Here is a 16664-nt window from a genome sequence, read left to right on the forward strand (position 1 = left end):
CATGCATGTGTCTGAACATGTATGTTTGTGTATATGTGCTATGTGCCCCACGTTCCTACGCGTCTATATTTCAGCATCTGAAAGCGTGTCTGCATGGGTGTGGCATACTGGGAGGACAGAGGGAAGTGAGCAGGGCTGTCATGAGCTCAGTAATGTTTGTTACAGCACGAAAAGTCTGCTCCAGGGGCATGGATCAGGCTGGCTTGGTGAGGGAGAGATGCCTACCAGAAGGCCCTGCACGCCACCATTTTCCTCTCCTGGACCAGCTACCATCCTGCAGAACTGTTAGGAGCCACTGTCTTCCAGGGGCAGGAGCCTCCCAGAGCCACCATAGTGGCCTGGAGAGTCTCTGGACAAGCAAGCCCCTTGCTATTCATTGTCAGAGTCTGTAATTTCATTTCAAAGGGACAGTACAGGAGCAGGCAGTGTCACATGTCACACCCCTCTGGTAGGAACTTGGCCCAGGATGGAGCACTGTTGGCCTCTCTCTCTGGGAAGGAGGGTAGAGGGCAATGGGTGAGGGCAGCCAGGCAGACAGACACTCTATGGGGCTCTCAGGGTGAGGGTAGCCCACTGCTCCCCAAATGTGGTTCATTATCTCCTGTCTGCTCCTCCCAGAAGTCCAGGGGTCAGAAGGCTAACATACCCTGTAATCCCTCCAAGGGTGGCACACTGTCAGGAAGTCATTAGAGCTGAGCCGGGGGAGGGGAGGGTGGCGCATTCTGACCGTAATGAAAATTAAACACCCTGGATATTAAGGAGGAGTCCAAATTACCCTGTCCTTGCTACCCCAGAATGTCACAGCAAGGGCTGCTGAGTGTCACTGCTGAGCCTGAGGTATAGTCTGAGGCCGAGAAAAGCCAGAATATCTTCTAGAAAGCTGTACTAGCTAACGGGGTGGCGGTGAGGTGGGAAGCCTGGGTGGGGGCTGGGTTTGAATCCAGGTTCTGTGGTATCGAAGCTGGGTGACCTCTGTGTTTCCTCGTCTGTAAAATGGGGACACTAAGTGAGACAGCATCAAAGGTGGCCTTAATGACCCTCTTTTGATCTTCACACTCCTATGCAGGCTTCTCTGATGGCACAGTGAGGTGTGTGCCCTGTGCAGGGAGATGGGATGGTTGCTTCCATCTTTGCCTCTTTCTCTTTCTGGATTGAAGATGGAGAGGCCCATACAGCTAGAAGTAAGATCGGGGTCAGGACGTCAGCTCACTGACCCAGGCTCCTAGCACAGGGTCATGAGCTGATGTGTGTTTGCTGTTTGTTCAATGGTGTTAAACTTTGGAGTCACTTGCTATGTGGCAACAGAGAACTGGTACACCAGGGTCACCATGAAGATCTGAGGTTTTCCACGGCCAGTAGCTGGTGTAGCCGTGGACCCTGTGATGGTGTTTGTTGGCACCCAGGCTGGACTTGCCGTCACCTAAGGACTGTGAGGGTGGTTCAAGAGGTAGGAACCTGCCCGGATGTGGGAAATACCACCCCATAGACTAGGGTCCCGGACAGATGGATAAAAGTGTCAGCATTCATCTCTGTGTCCTGACTGCAGATGCAATGTGACCAGCTGCCTCCTGCTCTGGCCACCATGCCCTCCCAGCCATCATGGGCTGGATCCTTGAACTGGGAACAAAAGTCAATCTCTCCTAAGTTCCCCCTCTCAGACACTTTGTACAGGCTCCGTCGGACATAAACACAGGCTCACAGGGGATATGCTGAGCTTCTGAGTGGGAGGAGATGAATCCCAGCCAGAAGGCATCTGCCAGGGGCTAGGGACAGGCTGGCTGGTCTGTGCCGCAGAGCTGCACCTGATAAGCAGCCGGTCTCCCAGGATCTTTGTGTGCCTTAGCAACGGAACCATCTCCCCACATAGCTTCCCCTTTCCCTGCTCTTGATGTCTATTTGTTTTTTGAAACAGCATCTCATATAGCCCAGGCTAGCCTCAACTGTCTACATAGCTGAGGCTGGCCTTGTACTCTTGACCCTCCTGGGCGGACCTCTCAAGTGCTGGCATGGTAGCTTTTGGGCCCTTTAACCAGGAATGTTTTAAGGAAGGTTCAACTACATTGCTGATGTCCCATTGTCCCTAAGCCCTGACGGACCCTCCCACCCCCAGTGGAGGCTGAGGCTTACATGTGCTGGGACGCATTGGGGAAGAGCCGTGAGTACTGGGGTGCTGAGTCCTCGGGGCCATGGGGAGCCGCGTGGCTGATGACCATGAGCACGGGCCTGTGTGGGTACATCTTCTTGGATGTTCGGAAGAAGCTCACACTGTCATTGGTGATGAGATCCGTGAGGTAATCCTGGGGCGGGAGAAATGGGAGGATGGTGAGGACCGGGAGATTTATACCGAGTGCTCCCTAGGTGCCACCCACTGTGCTGGGCATCAGGGACAGGGGTATGACCATGGTTTGGTCACTGTCCTTAAGGAGGTGATGGCAGGAGAGAGCAGAGAGGCAAGCACAACACACAGCTGCCATGACAGTCAGTGTCCACTGTCACCTTTACAAGACCCAGGATCACCTGGGAGACTGACTTGGCCACCTCTGTGGAGGGGATTATCCTCATTGCTTTAAATGAGGTGGGAAAACTTGCCCACTGTGGGTGGCGCCATTCCCTTGGCTGGAATCCTGGCCTGAACAGACAGACAGGGGAACGGAACAGCCCCGGCATGTAGGCATTGCTTTTGTCAGGGTATCACAGAAACAAAAGAAACAACACTCGAGGTTTGGCGAAGGAAAAGAGAGCAGGAGAGAGTCGGGAACATGGCGGGAGGGGCAGCAAAAGAATAACGATACCACAATTGAGTGTTTATGGTCCTCTGAGAATGGACATGGTAACAATCCCTCCTTAGAGACGAAGGTACAGAGAAATCAAGGTGTTCTGGGTCACTGTTGAATGTTGGAGTTCAGACTCCAGAAACTGGGCTTGGGGACGTCATTTAGCTGGAACAGTGAGGGGGCCTCTTTCGGGAGGTGGCATCTGAGTTAACTCTAGCAGTGGAGCGATGGGGAACCTGAGAAGCAGCACTGGACGATGCTCAAGGCCACACATCTAATTAGGCACGAGCATCCTCTCCAAGGCCACAGGGTGAGCTACGAGTAGGGTTCCCCTGGCTCGGGAGGCGGTGGTGGGGCCTGGGGGTGCACAGCTTACCGTGGAGTAGTCTGAGCCATGTTTCTCCTTCACCCCATTCCGGCAGAGTGTGTAGTTATAAAAGCGGGAGTTCTTAAGTAGGCCGACCCACTCCTTCCAGCCGGGCGGCACGTATGAGCCGTTGTACTCATTGAGGTATTTTCCGAAGAAAGCTGGAAGAGATCGGCGATCAGAGGTGAGCAAGAGAGCAGCCAGCCCTGGCCTTGGCAACCCTCAGTGATGCTGACTGACTTGAGTGTTCACAGCCAGAGACCAACACACCCCTCTGCCCTTTGGCAGGAAGGGGGAGCCCAGGGCCCCTCCTCACAGAAGTACATGTGTACGAGTTCAAAGTCTATAGTAGGGTCACAGGGAAGAAACAAGGGACTTGAAATACGGCTATAGAAATACTAAAATAATTTACAATAGATAATATGTCCTTTAAAAAATAAGAGATCAAGCTAGGTGGTGGTGACATATGCCATTAATACCAGCACTTGGGAAACAGAGGCAGGGGAATGTCTGAGTTCAAGGTCAGCCTGGTTTACAGAGTGAGTTCTAGGACAGCCAGGGCTACAGCTTGTCTTAACAAACAAACAAACAAACAAACAAGTCAGTGATTCCTATGGATGATAAAGCCCTGGACTCTGGTTTGTGGCCGTGAGCATGGTGGAAGCAGACAGGTTGGTTTCTGCTGCCGTAGGTCAGTGAGAAGAGAGCTGGTCCCTTTTTAAAGCGGTGCTTTGAGTAAGAATGGCCGCTATAAACTACTATGTTTTCATGCTTAGTCCCCAGTCGGTGAACTGTTTGGAAAGATTAGAAGGTGTGCCCTTGTCAGACAGAGGAGGTCTGCTGCTAGAAGTGAGCTTCGAGGTTTCAAAAGTCCATGCCAGGCCGTCTCATCCCCTATGCCCGCTGCCTAAGGATCAAGATGTAACTCTCAGCTCCTTCTCCAACACCATGTCTGTCTGCCTGCTGTTGTGCTCCCCGCCATGGTGATCATGGATTAGCCTCTGACACTGTAAGCCAACCCCAGTTAAATGCTTTCGTTTATAAGAGTTACCTTGGTCACGGTGTCTCTTCACAGCAATAGAACAGTGACTAAGACACCCCTTGTTCAGGCTTAGGGGTGCTCTAGAGTTTGTATTCCCCAGTCCCAGATAAATTGACAGCACCCCAAGAGTTGATGGAACGGGGAGCAACTGAGGTTCTTGAAAATAGCTGGGGGTGTGTCAACTGGCCCAACACTTTGGAATCTCTTTGGCATCCTCTATCAAACTTGAACATGGGCTCTGGTCCAGCAGTTTGAAACAGCATGCAGTTGTTCATCAAAAGTCACCCAGGGCCAGCTGACAGTGGTACACTCAGAAAGCAAATAGAAACAAGTTCATTAGCTGAAAGATGTGTGGATGAAATGGAATATAGTTATATAATAAAATATGGCACAAGGTTGTGCTACATTTATGAGTGTGGGTGCATGCTAACAGTATAAGACATAGACCAGATAGAGAGACATTCTGTAAGACTCTTTCCAGTGATATTTTTAAATGATCTAATTTAAATAAATTCAAAAGCTGGGCAGAAGAAATCTATGAAGCTGGTGGGTGTGGGTGCAGGGAGGGGATGAGGTTGGAAGGGGCTGGGGGTTTTAGCACTACACCCCTGCTTTATTTCTTACAGAAACATAGAGCCTACCCCCCCACCCCCACCCCCCACCCCCGTGGCCTTGGTGGTGGGGCCATCTGGCCACGGTGGATTTCTGTGTCTGTATTGGTCAACAATGATGCCGCCATTAATAAAACCACAGCAATCCATATTAATCAGGAGGGGAGACCCAGAGCTTCTCCCCGGGGTAAGGGACAAACTATTCTGCGCATAGGTTATACCCCAGTCCTCTATTTCCAGACAGGGACACCGAGGTCCCAAGTCACTCCACTATGAGCAAGGCCAGCCCAGGACCTTGACTGTGGTAGGAGGGTAGGATAACTTGAGAGCATACTGATCGGAGCTGTGCCCCGTGACTGTGGAGTAACCAGTGGGTGCTGGTGCAACTCTCAAAATAAGAGAGAGAGATAGGGAAGGAATTGCTTGCAGGGGAAGGCAGGAGGGGGCTGGGCTGCTCTGGGCCCAGAGGACAGTGCTGGGCCCTTCCACGTGGGACCTTTGAGAACAGAGCTCTCTCTCTCTCTCTCTCTCTCTCTCTCTCTCTCTCTCTCTCCCTCCCTCCCTCCCTCCCTCTCTCTCTCTCTCTCTCTCTCTCTCTGTCTCTCTCTCTCTCTCTCTCTCTCTGTGTGTGTGTACGTCCAGGAAGCCCAAATGCCATCAGGAAGAAGCCAGGCCCTTCCGCTGTGGCTTTCCCAGATCCAGGCTGGCTCCCAACCTTGTCACCATTCTTTCTGTGCTGGCTCAGACTTCAACAAGGAAGAAAGTAAATAGAACACCATCACTCCTCCCCCTAGGATAACTAGAGGGGGTGTGGAGAGATGCTAGCTAGTGAGAGCATGATGCTCTTCCAGAGGACTCAGGTTTGGTTCCCAGCACCCAAGCTGGGTGGCTCACAATTGCACACAATGCCTCTCCAGGAGATCTGGCACCCTCTTATGGCCATGGTGGGCAATTACACTCAGCATATCCTCACATTTACATATATATATATATAAATAAATATTTATATATATAAATAAAAATTTAAAATATATTACAATTAGAAAGAAAATTAAGCTGGGCAGTGGTGGCACATGCCTTTAATCCCAGCACTTGGGAGGCAAGGGCAGGCGGATTTCTGAGTTCTAGGCCAGCCTGGTCTAACAGCGTGAGTTCCAGGACAACCAGGACAGAGAAACCCTGTTTCAAAATTTCAAAAACAAACAAACAAACAAAGTAAAAAAATATATGCACAGGGATGGAAAAGCCTCCCACTTGAAGCCACTGAAGCACAAATAAGAAAACAGAGCCCGCTGTCAATAAAAACCATAGTGACAGCATATGGAATTGCTGATGTATGCTAACAGCCCCAGGGCATGTGTGGCTTCTGCTCCGCTCAACAGCCTTTGTCATATATTCCCCGTGTGGGTTTGTCACCTACAGACTGCACTCCCTGAGGTGGTGGTAGGGTTTGAGTCTAAAATGTGTTCTACAGGTGCAGATATTTGAACTTGACCTCCAGCAGGTGGCACTGTTTTAATAAGTTGTGTAAGCACGGAGACATGCAGCCTGGTTAGCCAAGTGGACCGCTGGGGACAGGCTTGAAGGAACATGTTCACAGCCCCCGGCATGCCCTAAATGGAACCTAGGGCCACAGCTTGTTCAGGAAGTACAAGTCAGCTCTCACTGTGCAGATAAGAGAGAGAACCGGAGAACGCTGGCCGAACCTTCATGGTGGCACTGGGTTTCCTCCCATCTCTTCTGGGTCCCCAGCTGGGGATCCCCAAAGATTGAGGCCAAGGGCTTTGTGGTGCTGGTGTGCTCCAAATGCTGAGAACTCTCGGTGCGTGGCCAGGCCAGCTGGCTCAGGAAGCGGTGCTCTTCCCAGCCCATTCATCCTCCATACCAGGGATATCAGAGTTCTCTCGCCCTCTCTTCTCCCCAGTCCTGGACCTTTGCGAAACCCAGAAAGGCATTATTATCCAGGCTCCACAAAGCTCCAGAAATCAGGGCTTCAGTCAGAGGCTTTTAGTGCCAAATTAGATTTTGCTCTCATTTGATTAGATTTCCCGAGGGCAGTTTTTAAAATGGTTATCCCGGCACCAGGAGAGGTGGGAGAAACAGATTAGCGTGGGCCGGGGGCTGGGAGTTGCAGCCAAGAGGGAGAGCAAGCTGGAGCGAGGGCCAAGGCGAGAAGCGCAGCCCGGATCATAGCTGGAGCTGGAAAACCTGTACTCTGGGAGCGGCGGTGGCTGAGATGCCCATGAAGGAGGGGCCTGGGGGCCGGTGCTGGGGAGAAGAGTTTGGCAGCGGATGAAGACTATGGCAGGTCAGGAAAGGCCAGAGACAGTGTGCAAGCTGATGCCTGTCCCCAGGGAGCAGGGCTGGACTGATAACCCCTGAAAGGGTATGTAGCAAGCTGGTCCTGTGAGCCACGTCCAGGCCTTACACTTACGGTGGAGAAGAGATGTACACATCCTGTCCTGACTGTGGCCTACGATTCCTGGCTCTGAAAAGATGCCCAAGCATCTAGCTCCCATAGTTTATTTACAAATGCCCTCTGCTACGAGGTGCAGCCTGTCAGCACAGGGCATAAATGGATTGTGTAGAGGGCAGACTGTGTGGACGGGACATCAGGATCAAGGGTCAAGTGTGTCCCTTCCTGCACAGTCTGCGGTTGACACATTGCTACACAAGCCATTCAGTTCCCGAGTGGAGAGCCGTGTTGCCTCAGGCACCCAGTGTCAGAGCAGTCACATGTTCTATAAAGTAGATGCCACCAGAGAGAGCTTGGTGACAGAGAGAGGACTCTAGGGAGACACGGCAGGCACAAGAAACGCACAGGGATGTCAGCGCTCCTGAGATGCCACTGGTAGCCGAGGGACCTTAGCTGAAGGCAATCCTAAATGATGTCAGTGAAGAGAAGTGGGTGGGACAAAAAATAATGGACACCCATGACACAGGGACCCAGGGACAGCTTACAGATCGTAGGGTCTGTGGAGGTGTTGTGCAAACTGTAGACCTTTTCCCAAAGAAAGCGACATTGCCCGGCAAAACTCTAAAATCTCCAAACAGGACAGGTAAGATATTGCAGTGGGGTTAAAGCACTTGTTGCCAAGTCTGACACCTGAGTTCAGTCCCTGGGGACCATGTCGTAGGAGGAGAGAAGACACTTCTGAAAGTTGTCCTCTGTCCTCTACACATGCAGGTGTGCACGCACACACGCAAAGAATGTAAAAACAAACAAACAAACAAACAAACAAACAAAACAACTTCAAATCCATCACCTCCCAAATCCTCACGCATGCAGTAATCCCCCAGCAGTGTGCCCTTGGCAAATCTCTTATTCTTTCTTTACTTCCTGAAATAGGGTCTTGCTATGTGTCCCAGGTTGACTTAGGACACTTGATCCTCCCGCCTCAGCCTCCTGAGTGGTGGGATTACAGGTCTGAGACACTGTGCCTGGCTCTTTAGATCTATAATGGAGACAATAATGTCCCTCTCTGGATGCCTGTTAACAGTGGTTCCTCACGTGGGTGAGGGATTCCAGGGCCTGTGGAGACCAGAAGCTCATTCCAACTTGAGACACAGCTTTTCCAGACCACAGGCCCACATGCAGAGTCCAAGATACTCAAGCTGGTTCCCAGGTTTCTTAGACAACTCAGTTTGACATAATGATCTGTGGATAGTTATTACGCCCTCTAGTCTGGGATATCATGATAAGAAAACTAATCTAGACTCGACCAGCACGTCTGCACTTGGTTCTGAACACTTCCGATCCTTGGTGGTTGAATTTGGAGGTAGAACCTGGAGAGATGTAGGCTGACTGTTCAGGTATATTGCTTAAAACCATGACACAAAGCCGGGTGTGGTGGCTCACGCCTTTAGTCCCAGCACTTGGGAGGCAGAGGCAGGCGGATTTCTGAGTTCGAGGCCAGCCTGGTCTACAGAGTGAGTTCCAGGACAGCCAGGACTACACAGAGAAACCCTGCCTCGAAAAAAAAAAAAAAAAAAAACCACGACACAAGTTCCTAAAGTTAAACTATCATCGTAACAAGCATCTATCTGCATCCTATCTGCCTCTCGCCTGTCAGCACCTGGTTTATCAGCCTCTCGCCTGTTAGCACCTGGTTTAACTGATGCCAGATATGGGAAATCACCTGTGTGCTCACCTTCCTCTGTGAGGGATCAGGCCCCCAGTCCTTCCCTCTGCCCTGTCCATTGCTTAACATTTGAAGCAGGCAAGCGCCTCCCCTCCTGGCTGTCTCGCTCCACTTGTCTGCGTTAAGGGCTGCTGGGGAGCCATTCGCCGCCTGACAGGAGGCCCAGACCCTTCTGTTATCTCTCCTAGCTCTGAAACAAACTCAAATGGCCTCATAACAATGTGTTTGTGGTCTGAAAAAGCTGTGTCGTGCGGCGATCAGGGATAGAAATGAGCTGGCAGGATGCCTGGCATCGGAGAGCCTGGGAGGCATCGCTGCGAGTCTGAGGGCAGTGGAGGATACAATGGGAATCTCAGGGCAACTGTGTGTGGTGTGTGCATGCATGCACACATGTATGTGCAGGGGTGTGTGCATGTGCGTGTGCATGTGTGCATGCTCCCCTTTTACCCTGTGCTGCAGGAGGCATGTGACAGAATGGATAAGAGCAAGCCTGCAGAGTGACCACATCTGTACCTTGGACCTGTCAGCCCCTTGCAGAACACATGTAGAGGGCATCACCCCTGTTTCCTGACGGCTGAACACCAGGGTTTACTGCTGTGCAAGAGGCCAGGCACCTACTGAAGATGAGATGGTGATAGATATATCCTGAGGTCTGCTGTAGGGCTGCCTGGAGGGCTAGCTCAGCCTGCAGTGTAGTACAGACCGTTCCTCCCTCCCTGGTCCCTGGCCATCTGGGTAGAGCTGTGAACAGGGCTGTTTCAAGGACAACAGCAATTTTGGCATAGGCTCACCCTACACCACCTCCACCCACATCGAACATTCAACAAAACTGGTAAATAACAGTGAAGGAGGCGAAGTGTTCCGGAGCGGACCCGCTGAATCACACGGTGTGTGGCTGACATTTCATTAAAGACTTATTTTCGTGGGCAGGTCCCTTCCATACTGTGAAGTCAATTCACTCCCACATCCCCAAGGTTTCCTCTTTCTTGGCCTTCTTTATTGTAACCCTGGACAAGCCACAGGCCCCAACTTCTGTGCCTTGGTCGCTGAGGTCCCTATTGTCAGCCTACATGCCCTGCTGTGTCCCTGGAGCACAGGAAATCATCTTCCACCTGTGGTTCACACTTTGAGGTGAGAGACCTTAAAAGCAGAAAAGGGTGTTCTGTCCCAAGAAGCGAGCAGGAAACCATTGTTCAGGAGCTGTACCCAAGTTGGTGGCTCTTTTGAGCCCATGTCAGCCCACTGGGTAAGACAGTCCACAAAGAGAGAGAAGTTTAGGGACTGGGGTTTAACTCATTGGTAGAATGCTTATTTTAAATGCATACAAGACCTTTCAGGGGAAGGAAGAAGGGAGGGAGAGAGAGAACATGTGCACACCTTATCCACTCACCCCCATACTTCAGCCTCCCTCCCCTCTTGTCTCCTCATAGAATCAATCATCCACAAATAGCCAGAAGGATCCTCTGAATTCAAGACCATTGACTCCATTACAGTGACTTGTGCTTGGCTCACAGGGTTCCGACCTCCAGCATCTTAAACGCCCCAGGACATTTACACCAGCTGCTCCCTCTGCCTTGGACACCCCTCTGTCGGTCTCACGGACCTGCCCCTTCTCCATGTGATGTCTGACCCAAGATGACCCTGCCTTCCCCTTTGTCTCTGCACTCAGGGTCACTTCTTCTCAGTTTCTCTGGGATCACCCCACTGAGGCACCCACTTTCCTATATGTTTCTCCCCTCCACCAAGGATGCAAGTCCAGAGGGCACAAGCCCGTCTGGACACTGTAGCCCCAGTGGGCACCTGCTAAAACCGGGTATGTGATGAGCCAGCAGCTGACAGGATCGATCTGGCTGAGGTATTCAGGCCGATGCACATACCCTGCGCAAGGGCAGGTACCGTATTCTAAAGGCATTCTGTGGGCTGGAAGGATGGCTCAGTGGGTAAAGACATCTGCTGCCAACTCGATGACCTGAGCTCAGTCTCTGGAACCCATGCAGGGGAGGGAGTGGACTGACATCTGTGAGGCATTCCCTGTCCTCAGCCTTCATGCTGTGACACGAGCATGCATGCGCGTGCACACACACGCACACACGCGCGCACACACACACACACACACACACACAGAGTAACTAAAATAAACCTCAAACCAAACCAAACCAGAATCCCAAAGGCTTTCTATTTTAGTATCTGTAAGAGCACTGTGACAAGAATGGGGTGCAGGGGAAGGGGGTGTGTGTGTGTCAGCCGAGTGCAGTCTGTGTGCAGAGTACTATGAACTTGAGTGGGGCCAGTAGGGGTGTCGCTACCTCCCTGGGGACAGTGATGAAGTTATGTCTGTCACGATGTGGGTACATGTTCCGGGCACTGTCAGGTAGAGGGGAAGGGGATTACAATCACATCTCCCAATATTCACACTGGCCTATAGTCAAGAAGGGTGTGGCCTGAGAGTCTGAAGGACCTCGTTTCCACTCAGAGCATGCAGGCCTAGCTAGTCTCAGGCAAGAGCCTTCTACTCTGCCTTGGTGACTGCGCCTAACCAATGGGACAGTTACCAGTGTAGCCACAGTTAGCTCATGGGAAGAACACCAAAGAAACCAGGGTCCCGACTCTTTTAATGTGTGTGTGTGTGTGTGTGTGTGTGTGTGTGTGTGTGTGTGTGTGTGTTTCAAGAACTGAAAACATTTGTCTGAAACCAGATGTGACTGGTCTTGGCCTAGAGTCTCCTGGGACAAGGAAGGGACTGTAAGTACGCCTGCCCAGAGAGACGTACATCTATCTATTAGCAGAGACTGGTGATGGAGGGCCCAGCCAATGACAATAAACAACATTCCCCAGGGGAATGGGGAAGGTCTGTGGTGAATGAGGCAGAACATGGCAAGTCCAGCCTGCCAAAACCAGACTGTTCAGCTCCACACTCGAGGGCTCCGGGGGAACAGAACCGGGCGTCACCCCACACGGCAGCTCTCTGCTCCAGCTGTCACTGCCTCTGCATGGGCTTTGCTGGTTTCAATGGACTCTCTGGTTTTGTGCTCTTATTTCCCTGCAAACTGACTCATTTGACACTAAGCAGGTTTCCCAGTATGGCCTCCCATCTGCCCCCAGTCTGCTCCTCACCCAGCGCTCTGGTCAGAAGGGCCACACCTTGAATCTCCTTCTCAGGCCCCAAACTGTCTCCACAGCCTGGCAGCTCTCTCTGTCTAAAGCACAGGTCCAGGATAGGACCCTCAGTTTCTCTGTCTGGAGGTGGCTGGAGTCCCCTCGTCAGCCCTCCTGCCTTCTCCCTCGGTCCCTCCTCCATGGTGGCCAGAGACACTCTCTAAGCCACCAGTCTAGATCTACCATACTTAGCAAACCCCATCATCAGCTTCATGTCACACTTGAACAAAACCCAGAGTCTGGTCAGCCTGTAGACGCCTGCGTAACAATCTCCTACTGGTTACAGACTCTGTTCCCCAGCTCTCCCCTCAGTCAGGCAGCGCCTGTTCTGCCCCAGGTCCTTTGCCCTGGTGCTTGTCCTGGGAAGACCTTCTCTACTGCAGATGCTCTGGCTCCATTCTTCAGCTTTGCCAGAGGTTTGCTGGGTCACCCCCGAGGGGCCTCTCCTTCATGACTTAGTTTCTTCATGGTATTGTCAGCAATTTGCAATTTTTGTTTCAGCTTTTGTTGTTGCAACTGAACTCGAATATCAGCTCAAGAGGCAGGAAAAGGCTCTCTTGTTCTGTTTCTTCTGCGTCCTGTGTCTGGATGACAGTCCCATGAGCAAGCCCTCAAACCTGTGGGGGGTGTGGTTGGGCAGCAGAGGGGTGAGAGCCCCTACAGACACCAGGCCACGGAGGCTGTGGGCACCGGTCTAACGAGGAGCCTGCAGGGCTTCGAGTCTGCCTTTTGCCTTGGTCGTGTGATGTGTGGATGCTGAATCTACAGGGACACCGTGGCAGGAGCAGGCCTGATCAGGAGTAAGGAGAGCAGGTGTGGAAATGCTGAGGCACTAGTTGTTCACTGAGGTGGACGTGATGTGGGCAAGACACAGGGACAGGGCTCAGGGGGAAGGGGAGGGGTAGATGGAGGACTCTGGCTGCTGAGTATTCTAGTGGCACGAGATGGCTATGGGGTCTAATATATTCTAGGGGGAGTTCTTTTCTGTGAGACCAGACTTACCACGTAGCTCAGGCTAACCCCATTTTGAAATACTCCTCTCTTAGCCTCCCAAGTGATTATTCTCGTGTGCCACAGCAAGCGGGGTGGTGGTGGTGGTGGTGGTGGTTCTTTTCTTTCAAGAGTAAAAGAAAAAAATTATTTCATTTTTATATGTGTGTGTCTGTGTATATATGTATGTTTGTGTATATTATGTGTATGTATATATATTTGTGTATATGAATATTTGTATGTATATGTGTGTATGTATATATACATATACGTGTATGTATGTATTTGTGTATGTCTGTATGTCTCTATGTACATGTATGTATGTATTAAGTGTGTATATGTATTTGAGTATATGTATATTTGTATGTATATATATGCAAGTATGTATGAGTATACAGATGTGTATGCATGCATGTGTACATGAATGTAGTGTTGTGGTAGAGATCAGATCCCCTGGAGTTGACTTACAGGCCTGACCTGGGTTCTGGGAACTGAATTCTCTCTCGTCCCTTTAACCATACTGAGTCATCTCTCCAGCTCTAGGAAGAGTTTCCTAATCTGCTGGTTGGAGCCAGAATTCAGGCAGTCTGTGAACTTGGGTGGGAGAATTCATGTGCGTTTATTTTCTTTAACCTCTAACTAGCATGCCCTGCTATCCTGAGGGAAAGCTCCACTGACAGAACCTGGACGTAGGCACCAGTGACCTATCCCAAGACAGCCACCATGGATATTTGAAATATCACTTCTGGTACCAGACCTGCCCACCATCAGTGATGCGACCTGGAAATGTGGAAAGAGGCACACATGGCAGTTTCTAAGACACTTGGATGCAACTGGCTTCCTTTGTGACTCTGGGCATCTTCTTCCACAACCTACAGCAGCGTATGGAATGCGTGTGACTTCTGATTATGCTGTCACAGGAAGGAAGCACACCTCCGCATTCATCTGCTCCCTATAGGAGCTGTTTTGGATAACGGTGTCACCTGCACGTTAACAAATACCAACCAGAAGATCAGTAGACCCAGGAATTCAGATCCCATCCCTGGCACCTGTCGTTCTAGAAACATCCTGAACTGGGCAGCTTTGACCTGCTGCCATTGGGTTTGGGGGCTACGGGTTGGGGGGGTGGAGGTCCCTGGTCTGAGTGTCAGAGACAATCCCACTAGGCTGGGGGATCTGGGGATCTGAGCCACAAAAGAAGGTGGACAAAGGACAAAGTCCAGGCTGCTATAGCTATTACGTGTGAGAGGCCACAGGCCTGAAGTCTTCAGGTTTTTGGCAGACAAACCGTCTGGGCTGAGGAGGCAGGGGTGGAAGTATGTTAAATAAACCTCCCGAGTCCCACTCAGGCTAGGCCGAGAGCTTTTGAGAACTGCCGGTGGCTCTGTTTCACTTAAGGCTGCCTCTCTCACGGTTACGGTAGGGCTCTCTTTGTGTTTGAATGGTGAACTGCCAAAGCACAAGATAAATCAACTCGCTACATTTGGTTACATTCCGGATGCTGACATGTGAGAGGTAAGTGAGGCAGAGGAAGATGGCGGTGATGCAGAGGGTCAGAGGCTGCCGAAAAGCAGCCTCCCTAGTTAAGAGAGATCTCTGCTGCCTGCCCTTCCTCCCTCTCTCCCTCCCTCGCTTTTTTCAGTCAGGGCACCTTGCAGCCCGGTCTGTTCTGGAAATAGCTGTGCCACTAAGAATGACCTTGAACTTGCGATCCTCCGGCCTCTCCCTTCTGAATCCTGAGAGTCCAGCATGTGCCAGCATGCCTGGTTTATGAGGTGCCGAGGGCTAAATCCAGAGCCCTCCACACAGCTCCCGACGGAGCCACATCCCCAGCCCCACCACCACTAGGTTTCAGTGGTGGATGCCTGTTTTCTGTCTCTGCCTGGCAGGTGTTCAAGTACTCATCTTTGTATAACTGGGACTGGGTAGGGAGTGGTAACTGACTCCCCAGGGAAGAGTGAGGATGGATCTGGAAAGTTCTCCACAGCAGGGGAGTGGGTGAAGTGTGTTTTATACAGAAGCAAGTACTAAGGTGCCAGGGCAGGGATGACCGTACCACAGAGAGGGTCAGTGGCCCGCGTATGAATGGAACAGAAGAGCCAGAGGCAGGAGAGACGTGAACAGGTGAGCCCGATAGAAGGAGCTGTGGGTTTATCTCAGGAACTCAGAACAGCCAGGGGAGGGTTTCAATCAGAGTGCAGCTTTTCAAGGCACCCCCTGTTGTCCTCTTTGGGGAGTAGGGGTGGTTGGCTAGTCACCAGGGGAAAGAAGGGCCAGGCAGCTCACAAGGACTGAGGGCTGAGCCCTTTCTAGGCTCCTTTTTCCTACCTGCTTGTTCCGAGTGGGACTGTTGCTATGGAGAGAGCTTGGGTTGCAGAGGACCCCAGGGCATCAGGCCAAGGCTGGGCAGTGGGTGCAGGGGACCTGGAGGGGGTTGCTTGAGTTTCTAACTGAATGCAGGCTTCAGCCTCCCCTGCCAGACTCAGGCAGCTGTAGCAAATGACAGAGTCCATTCATTTCCAGAAAACCTCGTTAGCTGGGAGGGAGGCTAGCTAGCATCAGGGAGAGGCTCTATGGCCTGTTGATTCACTATCAGGACAAACTGGCCTTGAACTCTCAAACCTGCCTCAGCTTTCCAATGCTTGGATTATAGGTGTGCACCCCCACACCTTTATGAAGTGATGTGGATTAAACCCATGGCTTCCTGTGTGCTGGGCGAGTGCTCTCCCGACTGAGCTATACTGTTGGCCCTTTCCTTTTAATGTGTGTATGTATGCCTGTGGTGTTTGTGTGTGGTATTATGTGTGTATGTGGTGTATTGTGCAGGCGTGGGGTAGTGTGTGTGTGTAGTGTAGTGTCTGTGTGTGGTGGTGTGTGTGTGTGTGGTATGGAGTATATGTGTATGTGTGTGCATTCCTGTGTGTGTGTGTGTGTGTGTGTGTGTGGTGAGTGTGTGTGGTGTGGGCTGTGTGTGTGTGTGCATCCCTTTGGTGTGTGTGTGTGTGTGTGTGTGTGTGTGTGTGTGTGAGCATTAGCATAGGCTAATGTCAGATATCTTTTTGGATTATTCTCCACCTTATATGCTGAGGTAGGGTCTCCCACATGAACCCCGACTTCACCAGTTCTACCAGCTTGTTCCAGGGATTTCATCTTCTTTGGAGACTGGGTTACAGATGGGCATTCGTACCCCGCCTTTTACCAGGATGCTGGGGATCGGGCCTGGTCCTTGTTGGCTTCCCCACTAAGCCATCTTCCCAGCCCTCTGCCCTCTCAACTGCAGACGTGCAGAAGGGTGGGGCAGAGGGGCAGACAATCCACAGCAGCCTTTACAGCAGGACTGGAGGATCCATCAACTATAGGAAATTCCCATTACCTCAGGGAGCGTGACATATCAGACCCCTCGGAGCTGCTCTCAGAGGTATCTCACCAATGGCCCTTTCCTATAATAATGAGTTTGCCGTATTTCCTCCCAAAAGGAATTCACAGTCGAAAAATAATTTCCTATGCCAGTCATCTCCCAAAGTTGAAAGAACATTAGAACAGCAATCTTCAAGAAAAATAAAAGCTGGGAGATTTATAACA

General features: G+C 51.3%; 1 protein-coding gene across 8 annotated transcripts in view; it reads right to left on the reverse strand.

Annotated features, from left to right (window-relative positions):
* The window catches only part of Sulf2 (sulfatase 2), an 81785-nt gene that overhangs the window by 17429 nt on the left and 47692 nt on the right, over positions 1–16664 (reverse strand). For all 8 annotated transcript variants that reach the window (NM_028072.5, NM_001252579.1, NM_001252578.1 and 5 more), the window contains 2 exons: positions 3151–3302; positions 2128–2297 (listed from right to left, as the gene is read on the reverse strand). In NM_028072.5, the coding sequence (NP_082348.2) occupies positions 2128–2297; positions 3151–3302 (322 nt within the window). The remainder of the gene's footprint in view (positions 1–2127; positions 2298–3150; positions 3303–16664) is intronic.

Source organism: Mus musculus, chromosome 2 (genome assembly GCF_000001635.26).
Source record: "Mus musculus strain C57BL/6J chromosome 2, GRCm38.p6 C57BL/6J".
In the NCBI taxonomy this organism is placed as follows: domain Eukaryota; kingdom Metazoa; phylum Chordata; class Mammalia; order Rodentia; family Muridae; genus Mus; species Mus musculus.